The sequence below is a fragment of the Emydura macquarii genome, unplaced genomic scaffold, assembly GCF_026122565.2.
Source record: "Emydura macquarii macquarii isolate MOO-44397 ecotype Brisbane River unplaced genomic scaffold, CSIRO-AGI_Emac_v2 contig_75, whole genome shotgun sequence".
Taxonomy (NCBI): Eukaryota; Metazoa; Chordata; order Testudines; family Chelidae; genus Emydura; species Emydura macquarii.
The window spans coordinates 5,560,990-5,575,658 of record NW_027130212.1 but is presented as its reverse complement, the minus strand read 5'-3'; the positions used below and the strand labels follow the sequence as shown (position 1 = coordinate 5,575,658).

The following is a 14,669-nucleotide window of genomic DNA, read 5'->3' as shown; positions in this document are numbered from 1 at the left end:
CTCATTTACATATTGAACCACTGTATCAGAGAGAGAATGCACAGCTAGCCTGGGTTCCTTCTGACTGTGCAGGCAGTGGATTGGGTGCCCATACTTTTTGCTACTGCAGACTTCAAGCTCCTGCAAGACCTAATGACCTAGCATTTTGTAGGTAACAATTTTGGCCTGAATTTATTGTACAGATGATACACATGCACAATGTTGTTTGTAGTACAATTATAAAAATGTGAATTTTGCCAGGTATGACTGATGTTTTTTCCTCTCTTCTAACAATTTATCCCCTTTAGAAGCGTCTAACATTGTACATAATGACTGTGTGTCTGTCTAGTCCAGGACTAGCCTGTTTGCAATATGTTAATAGAACTTAACTCTGACCCAAGATTAAAACAAAAAAAGACAAAAGTCAGCACTCCATGATCTGGGGTGTGCTGGATTATTTTAGAAATTTGTTTGATTTGAATAAATTAAGATTTAAATGTACCATATGCTTTCAGGTAGCCCACGTAAAAGTATAAGGGCATGAAATGATTTTTTTTTTTTTTTTAGCATCCACCATAATGGCTAAGCCATATTCTCTCAATTTATATATTTTCGTGGTCATGTCACACCTATCTCAATAATGTGAAATCCTTCCTAAAAGGATTATGTTGTCTCCTTAGGCACTGAGTTTAGATGTAGCCCTTCCTTTGGTGTAAATATGTTACAATAACAAAATGTTACTTAAAGTGATATCAAAATATACATTATTTTTATTACGAAACATAACAAAGCATAATAAAAGCATCCTTCAATTTGTAGTTGTGATTTTCAATTTGCTAATAATGACGACAGTTTTTTAAAATTTCTCTTCTGCACTACTTCCTTTTTTTATCAACTGTTTAAGTTTCAGATTTGCCTAACAGATTCCACATTTGTGCTGCTTTCTTTTCATATGGAATTTTTCCATTTGTTTTATTTTTTTATTCTGGCCACCTGCATAAATAAAACTTCAGCATAAATTCAATTTTTTTGTGGTAAGGCTGTAGTGTAACTCCTTTCCTGAAGCAGTTAAACATACAAACAAAGACTTCACATAAGTATCTGAGTGCAAAATGAAGCACAATTTTTTATGAAAGGCGTAGTCTGGTTTTTTTTTTTTGGTATTGTGAAAGCACATAGGTTCACTTTACAGAATGGTAGACACTACACCATCAAAATTGTGAGTGGGTACACACACACACACAATTTAAATGGGACAGTTTAGTTATAATCTGTCAGTTACAAATTGCAGGGTTCAGTGGTTTTTGGAACCTTCTGTATGTAATGTTGGCAAATTGTAGAAAACGGAGAAAAATGACCTGGTGTTGTCCTAGACTGCCCATTTTTACATGTTGTAAAGTTAAGACTCTGGATTTTAATGAGCCTGGCTTCTATTTCTACATGAAGGCAGAAGCAAAACAGCTATATAGCATATTCTAAACAATTGTTGACAGTATTAAAACCAGAAAGACAATGTGTAAATCCCAACCAAGAAAAATATTGTTGCACAATTACCAACCCAAGATAACATGATGTACAGTAAATTAGTCACATTTCCCATGGATATTAAATATTAAAAATAAATGTAATTTGCTTAGAAAATAAACAACCAATCTTTAAGATGTTGGAAACATTGCAGAAGGCTGAATTTTTCATAACTTTAGCAAAGTATATACAACTTCAGAAGAGCCTCAAGGTGCCATTTGTCCCAATTGGTGATGTAAGGAAACAAAACTTGGCAGCCATACGAGCTTGGAAGGTAACTAAATTCATGTGGTTATAAACACTGGGGATCCAGATCTACTCTTAAAGTAAACATTCTTTCTGCCAATTGTTTTTAAGTCTGTACTAAACTGATGGGGTGTGCAGGATATTGAGGACTTTTGTTTACCTTGGGTATTCAAGCCAGCTAATCCTGTGAATAACAAATGGACTCTAATTACCTGTAATTTGAATAGAAAGTCAGTCTGATTTAAACTAAAGGTGAAAGATGGGAGACCATAGGAAATTGACACTGATCCATTGTTTGAATCATGTTGTCCCCACAGTGTTATATCAGTTGTGGAAGCATCTTTATAACTGTCTGACCAAACTACTGCAGTATGGTTGAAAAACATTCACCCTGTGCCTCTTCTGTTTGTTTATTTAGCATTGGTTCACTGAACTTCCTCCTGTGTTAACTTTTGAGCTCTCAAGATTTGAGTTTAACCAGGCTTTGGGAAGGCCAGAGAAGATCCACAACAAATTAGAATTTCCTCCAATTTTATATCTGGACAGGTACGGTAAAAAGTAGTCAGCAGGATCTTAAAATGAATATACAGATGAAATCACGTGGAGTTGGCTAAACTGTCAGTTTTCCTTACACTAGGTTAAATCATAGTAATGTTACATTCTAGAGGGAATAGCTTAATTGTTAATGGTTTGTAATGATCATTTTATTAGGTGAATGTAAATGGCAAAAATTGTAGGTATACTACTATTAATATTACTTAAACACTCTCCATATCACAGCTTGTGACTCAGTTTATGACTATTTAGTTGAATGGTTAATCTTGACAGTGTTGTGCCATAGTGCTGCAAATACTGTCTCCTCAGTGTTTAAGATATGTCCAGGGAGCATGGGATACCTTACTCCACAGAGAACTAAACCAGTTAGGGACACTTAAGGGTTGTGTCCACACTGCCAAAGAACATGCTCTACTAGTTCACAGAGTGTGGGGTGAAACACTGTTAGCTGCTGCTGCCATAATATAAACCAACCACGAATAAACCGTGATTTGCGGGGACAAACTATTTTCATGAGTCAGAAGAGTTGTTGTGTGGACACAATTAAAACCATCTTTCTTGTAACCCTAAAAAAAGCATGTTGAGAAGTAGTTATAATAACATATTTGTGTTTGTGCGGACAGCGTTTTAGAGCTTGGGAAACAGGTTTTTCTGAACATTTTATAATGCCAAATATGATGTCAAAGATTAGCATAAGTTAGTATTTTGTACAAGTAATTCAAGTCAAAATGAAATTAATTTAAAAATGTACCTGTGAATAATGGACAAACAAATGTAAATGTCTTAGGCCTGGTCTAGGCTTAAAAGTTAGGTGGACATAGTTACGATTCTGACAGCTGTGAAAAATTCACATCCCTGAGTGCTGTGGTTAATTGGACTAGACCCCTGGTGGACACATGGTTAGGCTGATGCAAGAATTGTTCTATTGATCTAGGAGGTGAATTAGCTACATGGACAGAAAAACCCCTTCTGACACTGCAGGAAGCGTCTGCATTGTGGATCTATGGCGGTGTAGCTGCAGTGCTGTAGCTATGCTGCTGTAGTGCCCGTGGGATAGACTTGGCTTTATGATCAGTGTCTTCTTTTTACATTGTTTTTTAATGCATTGTAAGTGGAAGAACAATGTTTTTAGTGAATCAAACTTAGTTGTTGGTAGTGAATGTACATGACAGTTTGATAAAGTTCACTATTGAAATGCAGCTGGATGACTCCTTGTCTGATATTTTGTTTTGACAGATACATGCACAAAAACAGAGAGATAACAAGAATTAAACGGGATGAAATCAAGAGACTTAAAGAGTATCTTACAGTCTTACAGCAGAGATTAGAACGGTACTATAGATAATTATTCCAAACATAAGTGCAAGTAACGTTGCAAGTAACATTCTGTTCTGTACAGAACAGAATAATTAATTGTCTTTTATATGTAATTACGTGTTCCGAAGTTTCTCTTAGATTTCTTTTCTATTCCACTTGTAATTTCTGTAGAATGTTTACTTAAGCAAAATGGTTAAATGCATGTAATTTATTATGACAAGATTATTTGACTGACTTGTAGTCCATTCCATTTTGTATGAGTGTCATGGTATTTATACATTTCTGTGCTTAACAGATATTTAAGCTATGGTTCTGGTCCTAAACGATTCCCATTGGTAGATGTCCTCCAGTATGCGTTGGAGTTTGCCTCAAGTAAACCTGTTTGCACTTCTCCGATTGATGATATTGATGCTAGCGCTCCCCCTAGTGTTACTATAACAACACAGACAATACCCAGGTAAAAATGAGACCTTATTTGTGTGTATTTTGTGTTTGACGTTTCTGGTTTTAGGTGTTTATTTGTAGGCAAATTATGGGTCACTTTTAAGGACTTTTAAGGACTAGGAGGAGGAGATGAGTGGTTTTAAAAAATATATTTCTTGTCCAATAATAGTAAAAGTGAGCCCTCTTAAAAGCCAATGCTCCCAACTAATATGGGAAGGTCTAGGATTTGCTCCTCCTCTTAGGAATATTTTTCAGTAATACAAAAATTCTATATATGGAGTAGTTTTCTTATGTATTTATAAAAACCCATTCTCAAATTTTGTTTTGGTGGAGAATTGTCAAGTTTAAACTAAAACCACAAACCATATTGCTGTGCATTGTAAATTATCCATAAGAAAAATGTATCTTAGTGATTGAATTTTGTGACACTTAGCTGATCTTTTCTTTCAGTTAATATAATTTCTGATTCTAGCTGCAAAACTGAAACTTTCTTAAATATTGAAACATTATCAATAGTTTAGTAAGAGTGATAATTGCAATTCTAAAATGAATACAATATTTTATAGGTGTATAAATTATATATCACTGGAAAAATATATGATCAGAATCCCAGAATTTTGCACATCTGTGTTGAATGGCCCCACATGTTGTTTTAATCCAGCAATGATCTGCATTTCTAAATCTCAAGCACATGCTATCAGCTCTTCTTATGCCTGACTACTTAAAATTGCTGTTTGATCATGTTTAATTCATTTACAAAGGTTTTGCTCTTTTACGTTGCTTTATGTAAGTGTTGGAATACCGTGCAGATAGAAATCAAATTTTGCACTTATTTTCACCCCATTGAAGTAAATGGAGTTGAGAGATTTGTAGATTAGGATAGAATATGGCACTATGAACAATGTGACCATGAATCAGTTGCTTTTATATCAACTGGGATAGTAGGTCCCAATCCAGCAAAGCAGTTAAGACTTGCCTGACTTTGAGCATGGAGTATCCCCCATTGAAGTAAATGGATCTAAAATTGTTGTGGTTTTTTTTATTTAAATGCTCAAGTGCTTTGCTGGTATTGCTGTGATAACCATGAATATAGAAACTTCTTATTAAGAAAACAGATGACAGAATCCGTCCAAAACAAGGAAACATTGTTTGCCTGAATTACACTACCGAAAGTGCTTTGCTGCCTAAGATTATGCTGTGTGCTCAGTTTATTTTGAGAGAGGTCAGTATTGTGACTTTTTAGGCCCATATGTAGAAATATAAAACCACAAAGTGTTCCCTGAATTTCCCAAATCACAAGAGACTCCAGTCTTACTCAGGCAACTTCATGAGGCATAATCCCAAGTAAATAGATAAGTATTTTGCCATGAAGATCAGCAAATTTGGGCTCTGTCATATGTACAAATCTGTGGACTAGGCATAAGCATTTTAGTTGATGCCAGGATGGGGAGGCACAAGAGGAAAAGTGGTTTCTGGGGCAGTGTATGCTCTAGATTATTTTTTAATTTCCCACCATTGCTACCACTGGGGATGATGATAGTGGCAGTGTTAACACGGATTTTTACCCTTCTCGGGAGAGCTCTAAAATGCCAGTGGTTTGTGTGCACTAGAGCTCCCTTTGTTGCTGGCACTGTTGGATTAATACCAGCTGTAGCAATGGTGGAAATCTTTAAGAAAAGAATATTGTGGATAAGGTGTAAGGAAACCAGAACTTAAATTTAAAACTTGTGGTATTAATTTACATTAGGAAAAAATTGCCTCAAAGAGACAGGATATCTGGCGTTTCCTCTTTGAGATGAGTAGCGCGTGCTTTGAACTAACTTGACTAAATAAGGAATTTTGTAATACTGTGCAGAAGTTATGATCAGTTTTGAATAAAGTAAATTCTGGCTTGAATGGTTTAATTGTAATTCTGTCCCTTTTGTCATTGTGGTTACCACATGGCATGCTATGAAGATGTGACTCCATTTCATATTAAAAGTACTCTCTCTGTACTGTGTTGCCTTATCTTGATAACTTTTGTCTTTAAAATGTAAATGCTCAGATTAAAAAGAACAACACTGATTAGGGATTTGTCGGCTTTTATTTCAGTCCAAGTATCTGTGAAGTAAGTGTCTATAGTTTACAGTGTATAGGAAGTTTCAAGTCTCTTGTTTCATGTTTTAAATAAATACAGCTCAACAGAGCAACAGGGGCCTCCATCTTCAGAGATACCAAGCACATCTCCTGTACAAAGATCAGTAATACACAAACCATTCACACAGTCCCGAATTCCTCCGGATCTGCCAATGCATCCTGCACCAAGACACATAAGCGAAGAAGAGCTTTCAGTGTTAGAGGGATGTTTACATCGCTGGAGGACTGAAGTAGAAAATGACACTAGAGGTACTGTCAGACAGTGTAGGGACTACAGTTGCTCTTGAAAAGGGTTACTGAAAATGTTTTGGTATTGGGGGAAGAAAATCAGTGTGTATGACTTCAGTAATTTTTCACAATTCTTACTGGACTTACATTTGTCTTAGACAGCCAGATAAAGGAAAAATTCTAGTACTAACAAAAATGTTAATCTGTCTCAGATGATACAGCATTCACCTCTAGTCCAAAGCCTTGCGATTTCAGGTTGCATCCTGGAGTTGGGCTTGTATCCTCTGCAGATGTTACTGTGCTGTGTGATATGGAGAAGGGGGAAAAGAGAAGTGGTTTTTGCACTGCTAGATCTTCCCATCATTTCTCTGTAGCTGTCAGAGTGATAGGCAATTTAAGGAGTTATGCCAAATTGTGACAGGCCCTTTTGTTGGGTGCACAACCTGGGCTGTTTTTGGAGAGTGTAGTGAGCTTCTTTGCAAAAGCTGTTTACAGTTGCAGTCTCTATGTTTGGGGGAATGCATGGACTGCTCCCTTGGTGAAGGGCACAAGAAAGGGCACTAACTGTTCAAAAAAGGGGAGGAACAAAATGGAGCCACTTTCTTGCCCATGGAGTGTGCCTGGTATCTTGTGGGCAGGAGGCTGCACCATCCCGTGGATTGTGGCACTTGCATTCAGGCATGAGAAACTTCAGTGTCTGGCATGTGAGTGGTTAACATTATTTTTTAAATAAGATTATAAATATTGATCCTTATTTGAGTCTTTAAGTCAGAAAAGGTGAAGATGTAGTGTATTGTAGAAGCATGTAGAAAACTCCTGATGTTGGAACGATATGACTTTTTTTTTTCATATTCCCTTAGACTTGCAGGAAAGCATATCTAGAATACATCGGACAATTGAATTGATGTACTCTGACAAATCAATGGTCCAGGTAAGTAATATGTCTGCATAAGATAATCCAAAAATAAATCATTTTACTCTTTAATTAAAAAGATGTTTCTTTAATTCTTATCTGCTTAATAAAATGTTTTCAGATCCTTAATCAGAAGATCACAAAGGATTTTGTATTCCTTAATTAAGTACCACCAACTCAAAAAAAGAAATATCTATTTTGCAGGGAAGTCCAGCATTAGAAATGAAGTGATTTAAACAAAGCTGTGCTACAAGTTTGTGGAAAAACTCAAAATACCTTCTGATTCTATGCAGCTGTGTTGACTTGAATGCAGTGCTTAATTTGTGCCAGGGCTGAGGCCCCCGGCATCTTCAGGCTTGGCAGTTCATAGCACTGGCACCTCTGGGCTTGCTGCATCAATTATGAATGTAGAAAAAATGTAGAAAAATTGCTTGAACCATTTTCTTGGGGGGACACTAATTGTTAAAGTGACACATTTTGTACTGTGATCAGCAATAATAAGCCATCATGATACATAACAGTGGTTCCTTCAGTAGTCTTGTATCCATATGATCCTCTTTTCATGCATTTTTTTGGATGTGTGAGTTTAGTTAGTATTGTTGGTAGCTGTTAGTGTCCATGTCAAGTTACAGACATAAGATAATGCCCCCAGACCTCAAAGAGATAACAGGCAAAATTAAAGGTACATATACCAAGGTTAGGGGAAGAAAAGGAGGGACAAGGTCTGCAAATGGAGAATTGTCTGTCCATCATTTCTTTTTGTCTCAATAAGGAGGAGATGAAAATTTGCTTGATCCGGTTTAGGAGAAAGGGCTATAGATGAGGAAGGGTGCGGCAATGGCATCCTTCCATTAGTCCTACGGAAGTCCTTATGGTATTTGGAATCTGAGGGTGGAGGGCAGCAGCTAAGGTGCAGAAGGGATGCTGTGGAACCACTCTGAAGACTGGTTCCAAGATGAGATGTAAGACTGCATAGGAATTGCCATAGTGAATCAGATCAGTTGTTCAACTAGTCCAACGTGCTATCTCAGAGTGTGACCAATATCAGCTGCTTCAGAGAAAGGTGTAAGAAACCATGCAGCAATGACCTGCCCCAAGGGCAAATTTCCTTCCAACCCCAGTTAGAGGCTGGCTAATATCCAAAAGTAGGAGGGCTTTGTATCTTTGTGTTCTTCTCTGAGTGCTGGTTCCTGTATGTGTTCCACTGTGGGTGTGCGCATGTGCTCCAGGCAACCCGAGTTGGAGAATTCATGTGAGCATTGTCTGTAGGTCCACGTATGTGCCCTTGCCTTCCTCAACTTTCAGCTGAAGGCATGAAAGGCGGAGTGCAACCACTGCCTCTTCAGTTCTTTCTTACAGTTGATTGGCCTGGCCTGGGTCAGAACCTCCAATGCCTGGAGCTTTATTTCAGTTTTTTCAATCTGTACATTTTTCAGTTTCCCTTATTGCCTTTTGTGTATAATTCTTTATAAGAAGTAAGTTTCTTATTGTTTCACAGCTTTTAGCATAGTTTTTTAAGTTAGATTGCCCACCGTGGGGGAATCCACCCGCTGCTCCCCCATAGCCTGTTACTGGAATGGCCAGTATTCCAAGTTTCATAAACATCAGCTACACTTACATCACAAGGTGTGTAGTGCTAGTAATAATCTCAGTTCACAGTCCTTTGGGAAACCTTGCATCAGGTGATTCTGGTAGCCTTTGCTAAGATACATGAGTGATTACTGATATGTCTCAAAGTTCAGTGTTATGTATAAAGGGAGTCACGTGGGAGAGATTGGACGGGCCAGTAGGACAAGAGCTTCTGTCTTCATGAAGCAGCTCTGAGTAAAAGAACACCCTCTTGAGAGAGGCAGTTTGTTTGTATAACACTTCTGAAAATGTGAGGAGGAAAAAGATGAAGGCTCCCAACTAACAGGGTGGTCTGATTTAAGCATTCTTCCATTTTAAAAAATATCAAGTGGTATTCACATTAACAAGATGCTCTGTTGGTGGGATAAAGCAAACCATCATAAACATGAAATGTGAATGAGCTCTTATGTGGAACATGACATGGGAGGAAAACCAGTTCCTTATAGTGCATTATTCTGATTGTATTCTTAATTTAATACCTTCTTAGTTTATTGTACTTAGAGCTAATAGCTAATTAGAGTTAGGGAAACGCTAGGTAAATAACTTTAACAGAACCTAGGGAAATAGAAGGATGTGCATCTAAGATAGGAACACATTTTTTAAAGGTGTCTCAAGTTAGTTTTTCCAAGATACCATATAGTTTTGAGAGGGTATCCTAGAATGGATGCATCTTCTTACTCTGTACTACTTAAGTCATTTTTGCTTTCTCCTCCATAGTGGTACTTGTGGAACTGTTGATTAGCGTCTTCTCTGTTTACTTACTTTAGGAAAACTTAGCAAATCAACTATCAACATACATTTTTCTTGAGGTACATTAAAGCTTTTGTGCAGTGCTTATAATAGATCTTGGCAGCTCAGTGCTGATATTCAGAATTTCAGGTAAACCTGCCTAGATAGCTTCCCTTAAAATTCCTCTCTATAGGCAGGATTTGCTAAGGTCTGCAATATCACAAGGAAGGTACATGCTATAAGTCATCTAGCAGTGACATTTGGTAATTTGAAGGCTCACTGTTAGGTGCAGCTTTTAATTTTTTGAGAGTGTAAGGCAATTAGCAGTAAAGGTATCTAGGTGCTCTGCTGAGGAGGACTTCGCATGTCCAAACGCAATTCCAAGTGAATTGTGATTTGTTGACTTCCAGGTGACATGAAGAAATACCTGCCTGGTCATTTACTTCTAGATGGCTAGAATTTATTAGCCAACAAGCGTTGAATTGGAGTAAGGAGTCTAATTCAGTGAAAAAGTAAAAAGGTTCTAGTGAAGACCAATATATTGGGGCCTCGGTGTTATTTCAAAATAGATAATTCCATACCACATTGATTTGTTGGTGCCTGATGTGCCACTACACTCATTTCTTAGTTTGAAAGCAGTAACATGTACATCAAGGGTTCAAAATGATAAATTCAGGTTCTAGATACCCAGCCAGTCTAGTATCACATCCTGGGAGTAGAGGTTGCCCTTAAACACTTCAGGCTGCTGTTTTGGGGGGCTTTCTTGGCACAATGCGGAGGAGGCTGATTTTTATAGTTGATCCAACTGCCAACTTTTCAGTCTGGGCTATGGGAGTATAAAGACATTTTGTTTTCTTTTGTATACTGCTTAAGTGAGGGTATTTTTATAATATCTTTTTTATTATTAATAGCGCATTTCCAGTTGCTGTAATGATTCCTTTATAGGTCATCGTTTGAGGTTTGAGAGATTTATGGATTCTATAAAAACCAATTTCCTTGGAAGGATGGAACCGTGGTATTTGTTTTGCATTTTGATAAACAGTGAACTTTGTAATATATACACTGAATGTATAAAGAATAAGGCTTCTGAAACATAAGACCAAAAATCATATGGGGGAAATTGCAGTGGTCCATAAAGCCCTAGCAAAATAATCTTATGATGTTTATAGCTAAGATTCCTATCTTGCCTTACCACCTTGACCAGGAAGACCCAATAAATGGATTTATCAAGAATTAATTGACATCTATTTAAGCTATATGAATACATGCTCTGTGAATCTAGAAATCTAGGTTTGTAATGGTCCTTTGTTCCTGTGGGACTTCATTCTACAGTATTGGACTGGCCCCTCAGAAAGTTGCTGCATACGTGATCCTTACCTTTATTGTAGAGAGCTCTCTTGTCTGAACGGAGTTGTCAGCCACGCCTTCATCCTGCAACTTTAGGTGATCTTTTATATATCCTGGTCCCCGAGGCCATTGAGTGCCTTGAAGGTAGGGACTGAGACCTTGAACTTGGCACAATATTCTTTCTGGGAAAGTAGTGTAGAGAGTGGAGGAGAGGTTTGATGGGCTCATGGTAGTCATGTTGCTGCGCTGACACATTGCAATGTTTTTTGCTAGATGGAGTTTCCTAAAGGCTGATGTCTTTATGCTCAGACATTACATTGATGTCGTCTATTTGGGAGAAACATTAGGCCAGGTCATTGGGTGCCAGATTGGGACTGAGTTTTTTAGCCAGACAGAGATAGTAGAAAGCATTGCTTGTGGAGGCTGCTACATGAGAGCTTAGTGTCAGTAGGAGTGCTCCTGCATCTCTTAAACTAGAGTCTGAATTGAACTGACTGTGTGCATGCGTGCTTTCAACCAAAGGAGACTGTAACATGGATGCAAACTTAAAAATGCTCTCCTGTTTCCACCAACATAATCTCTGTCTTGCTTGGGTTCAACTTCAGTTGTCCATTGTTCATCCATTAGCTGATCTGGTCTAAGCACTGGACGATTGTGGTGGTAGTGGTGTGGTCATGTGGGATGCAGGAAAGGGAGAGCTGTGCATCTGCATGTTGTTGGCATTTGAGTCCATGTCATCTTACCAGTTCACATAATGGCTGCATATGTTGAATAGGACAGTAGAGAGAAGATTTCTCAATTGCGTACTCAAAATCCGTAATCATATCTGAAATTTTTGGTCATTCATGCCTTTTCAGTTATCAGGATTACTCCATTAAATTCTCCTTCATTATTTCTTCCACTACATCAATGTTTTTGTGCTGCTTTGTTAGCTCAGTTTGATGCTGGGAGGAATGAGAGGATGATAGAAAGGTGGCGGAGGGAGGGGGGGAAATCACACAATCTTGGGAGTTTCCTTTCCTGTAGATGCTTCACTCTTGTTTCACTCAGTGGTAGTTACAGCATGAAAGTTTAATGCTAATTATATACTTTGTGTGTTGCTGTGTACCATTAATTGCTGAAGATATAATGGTTTATTGTGCGATACAGCTACTGGTACAGAATTCAAAACTTGTTAGCGCTATACATCTGTCTCTTCATGGAAGGCTGCAATTAACATTCCTTGATCAGACTAAACAGTTCTGGCAGCTAGTTTGCCTGAAGCAGAGAAAGAGGGATTGAAGTTAACCCAATTAGCACAATTTTATTTAAAATTCAGTTAAAACCTCAGTCCCCATCGGTTGTACTATGCTATGCTGAAGTGAGGGAATGTCATCAGAAAGGCAGAGAGAGACCCCCATGATTAATCTTTTAATTAATCTGCATACCCAAATTCCTTTATAAAATGCTTCCAAACTGGTTTGATAACTCAGCTTAGAAATAATGTGTTACCCACCCAGGACACTCAAATTTCAGAGGACTGCCAAGATTCTTTCAGCTGAGGTTACCAGCACTTGAGAGCTTTACAGAGGGCAATGTTCTGGCCTCAGGGGTGGATACAACCTTTGCACTTCTTCCACTTTTCCTACTGGCTAGTTGTGAAGCAACTTAGCAGTTTCAGGGAGTATGCATAGCCTCAAAGCTCAAAGTAATTGATATATTGAGAATGGAAACCCAGAATATTATGGGCAAGTAAAAACCCTGTAATTACTGTAGGGAACATTCCAATATCCCAAGTCATTGTCATAAGTGATTTTATTATTATCATTAATGATATACAAATACTAAACTTAAAGTTCCCTACTGCAGTAATATAGCTTTGCAACAAGTATCCAGCACACATTTTCTTGCTCAGATCTTCACTCTAGGATTTAGATCTTAATAGCAATAAACCTGAAAGAAAGCTTGACAGACAGGCTTATTAGCCCTCAGGCTTGCTGTATGAAAAGCATTGGGATCTCTTCCTCTTTGTTTTCTTTTTGTTATACTACTTGCGTTAGCAGATTAAAAAAACACTCAACACCCTCAGTGCTTCTAAAAATCTTTTCTTGTATTAAGGATAATAGTAATATTTTATGCTATTTTTATCGAACTGATATTTTTTCCCTTGGGAACTGTTTGCCTTTTTGAAAGAAAAACACTTTTACTGGTTTTTTCTCCTGTTGTCTTTTAAAGTAAAGTGAATCATTCTTTCTTCTCTACTCTTATGATCTCTAACACTTCCCATCTCTACTGCAAAAGGTCTTCAGATTCTGCCATAGATGTTGCCAGAAGAAGATGGTCACTAGCTAGCATTCTAAGTCCCTAAAGTGTTTTGACTCACTGTTAACTTATTTGACCTGGTGTTCTCTTGATCCTGAAGACCACAGCAGATGGAGATGGAAAAGTCAGATTTCTTGGAGACCTCCTCTTGGCCTTGCTTACAGATTTTGGTTATCTACAGCCATTGAAGGCAAGGTAGACTGTGTAGTCCAATAAGGCTTCAGTGTGAACAGAGGTTAATGTGTGTGTTAACGACTGATAAAAAAATGTAGAGTTGTCTCCATTTCTGCTGTGAATCTTTGTATCAGTATTTTAATTGATTAGGAGCTAAAGTTCATGCTCCTAGATACCGAGGAAAGTGCAAGGACTTTGTATGCTTGTTGGCATGGCCTGGCCTAGACATTGATATCTTTCAGTTGCTTGAGTCCCTCTTCTGTTATCTCAAAATGAGGGGAGGACCCCACCACCTGGCCCTTGCTTCTCTTCAGCTAGCAGTTCCTTCACTGACATACTGAACACAGTAAGACTGCAGCTGTTTTCTTGCATGTTCTTAATTATAGGTGTATTGGTACTCTCAAGATGTACTTTTTTAAGATGGAAGTATTTAGCTTTCTGGTGTACATAGAAATGAACTGACTGAATTATATTGATGGTTTAATAAAATCAATAATATTATTATTAGTTTACGTGGCCCTTTACAAACTTAGCTAGAACACATTCTCTGTCCCAAAGAGTTAGCAAGACAAATAAAGCAAGACAGACACACCCAACAGAAAGACATGGGATAATAGTTAATGACATGCAGCATGTAGGACTGATAAGAAGGAAGGAGGGATTGCTTGAAGAGTTGAATGCTAAATAGGGGGAGAGAGGATGGGCATCTGGCATATAAAAACAGGAAGAATCGAAGGCACAAAGGCAAGACTGGAGCAGAAGATGAGTAAGCTCAAAGGGTTGGGATGGACACAGGACGTGAGAGCATGTGGAGGATGGGGTAGGGAAATGAGAACAGAGGTGTACAGACTGTCAAGATGATAACTTTCCGTTTTTCTTTTCTTTACTGTTTTGCGTTGTTTGGGTGATGGTAGAAAACCGTAAGTGGTTTTATATTTTTTTGCCAGATGTTTTGCTACAGGTTGACTGTATATTTGACCTGGCTGGTTCTTTTTTCTAATTTTATTGTTTTGTTCTATTATAAGATTCTTAAATGCCTATTAACAAATGGCTTATTAATGTACTAAATGTGTCGTCTTCTTTGTGTCATTTGAGTGCTTAAACTGGCACATGGCCTCTGTTCTCTTAATTATTTACACAGAGGTGA

The 14,669-nt window shown here is 37.8% G+C and overlaps 1 protein-coding gene across 4 annotated transcripts in view; it reads left to right on the top strand.

The window, feature by feature from the left end:
- The window catches only part of USP25 (ubiquitin specific peptidase 25), a 139,505-nt gene that overhangs the window by 88,547 nt on the left and 36,289 nt on the right, over positions 1–14,669 (top strand). For all 4 annotated transcript variants that reach the window (XM_067543203.1, XM_067543212.1, XM_067543196.1 and 1 more), the window contains exons 11-15: positions 2,168–2,295; positions 3,541–3,636; positions 3,917–4,078; positions 6,242–6,450; positions 7,290–7,360. In XM_067543203.1, coding sequence (XP_067399304.1) covers positions 2,168–2,295; positions 3,541–3,636; positions 3,917–4,078; positions 6,242–6,450; positions 7,290–7,360 — 666 coding nt within the window. The remainder of the gene's footprint in view (positions 1–2,167; positions 2,296–3,540; positions 3,637–3,916; positions 4,079–6,241; positions 6,451–7,289; positions 7,361–14,669) is intronic.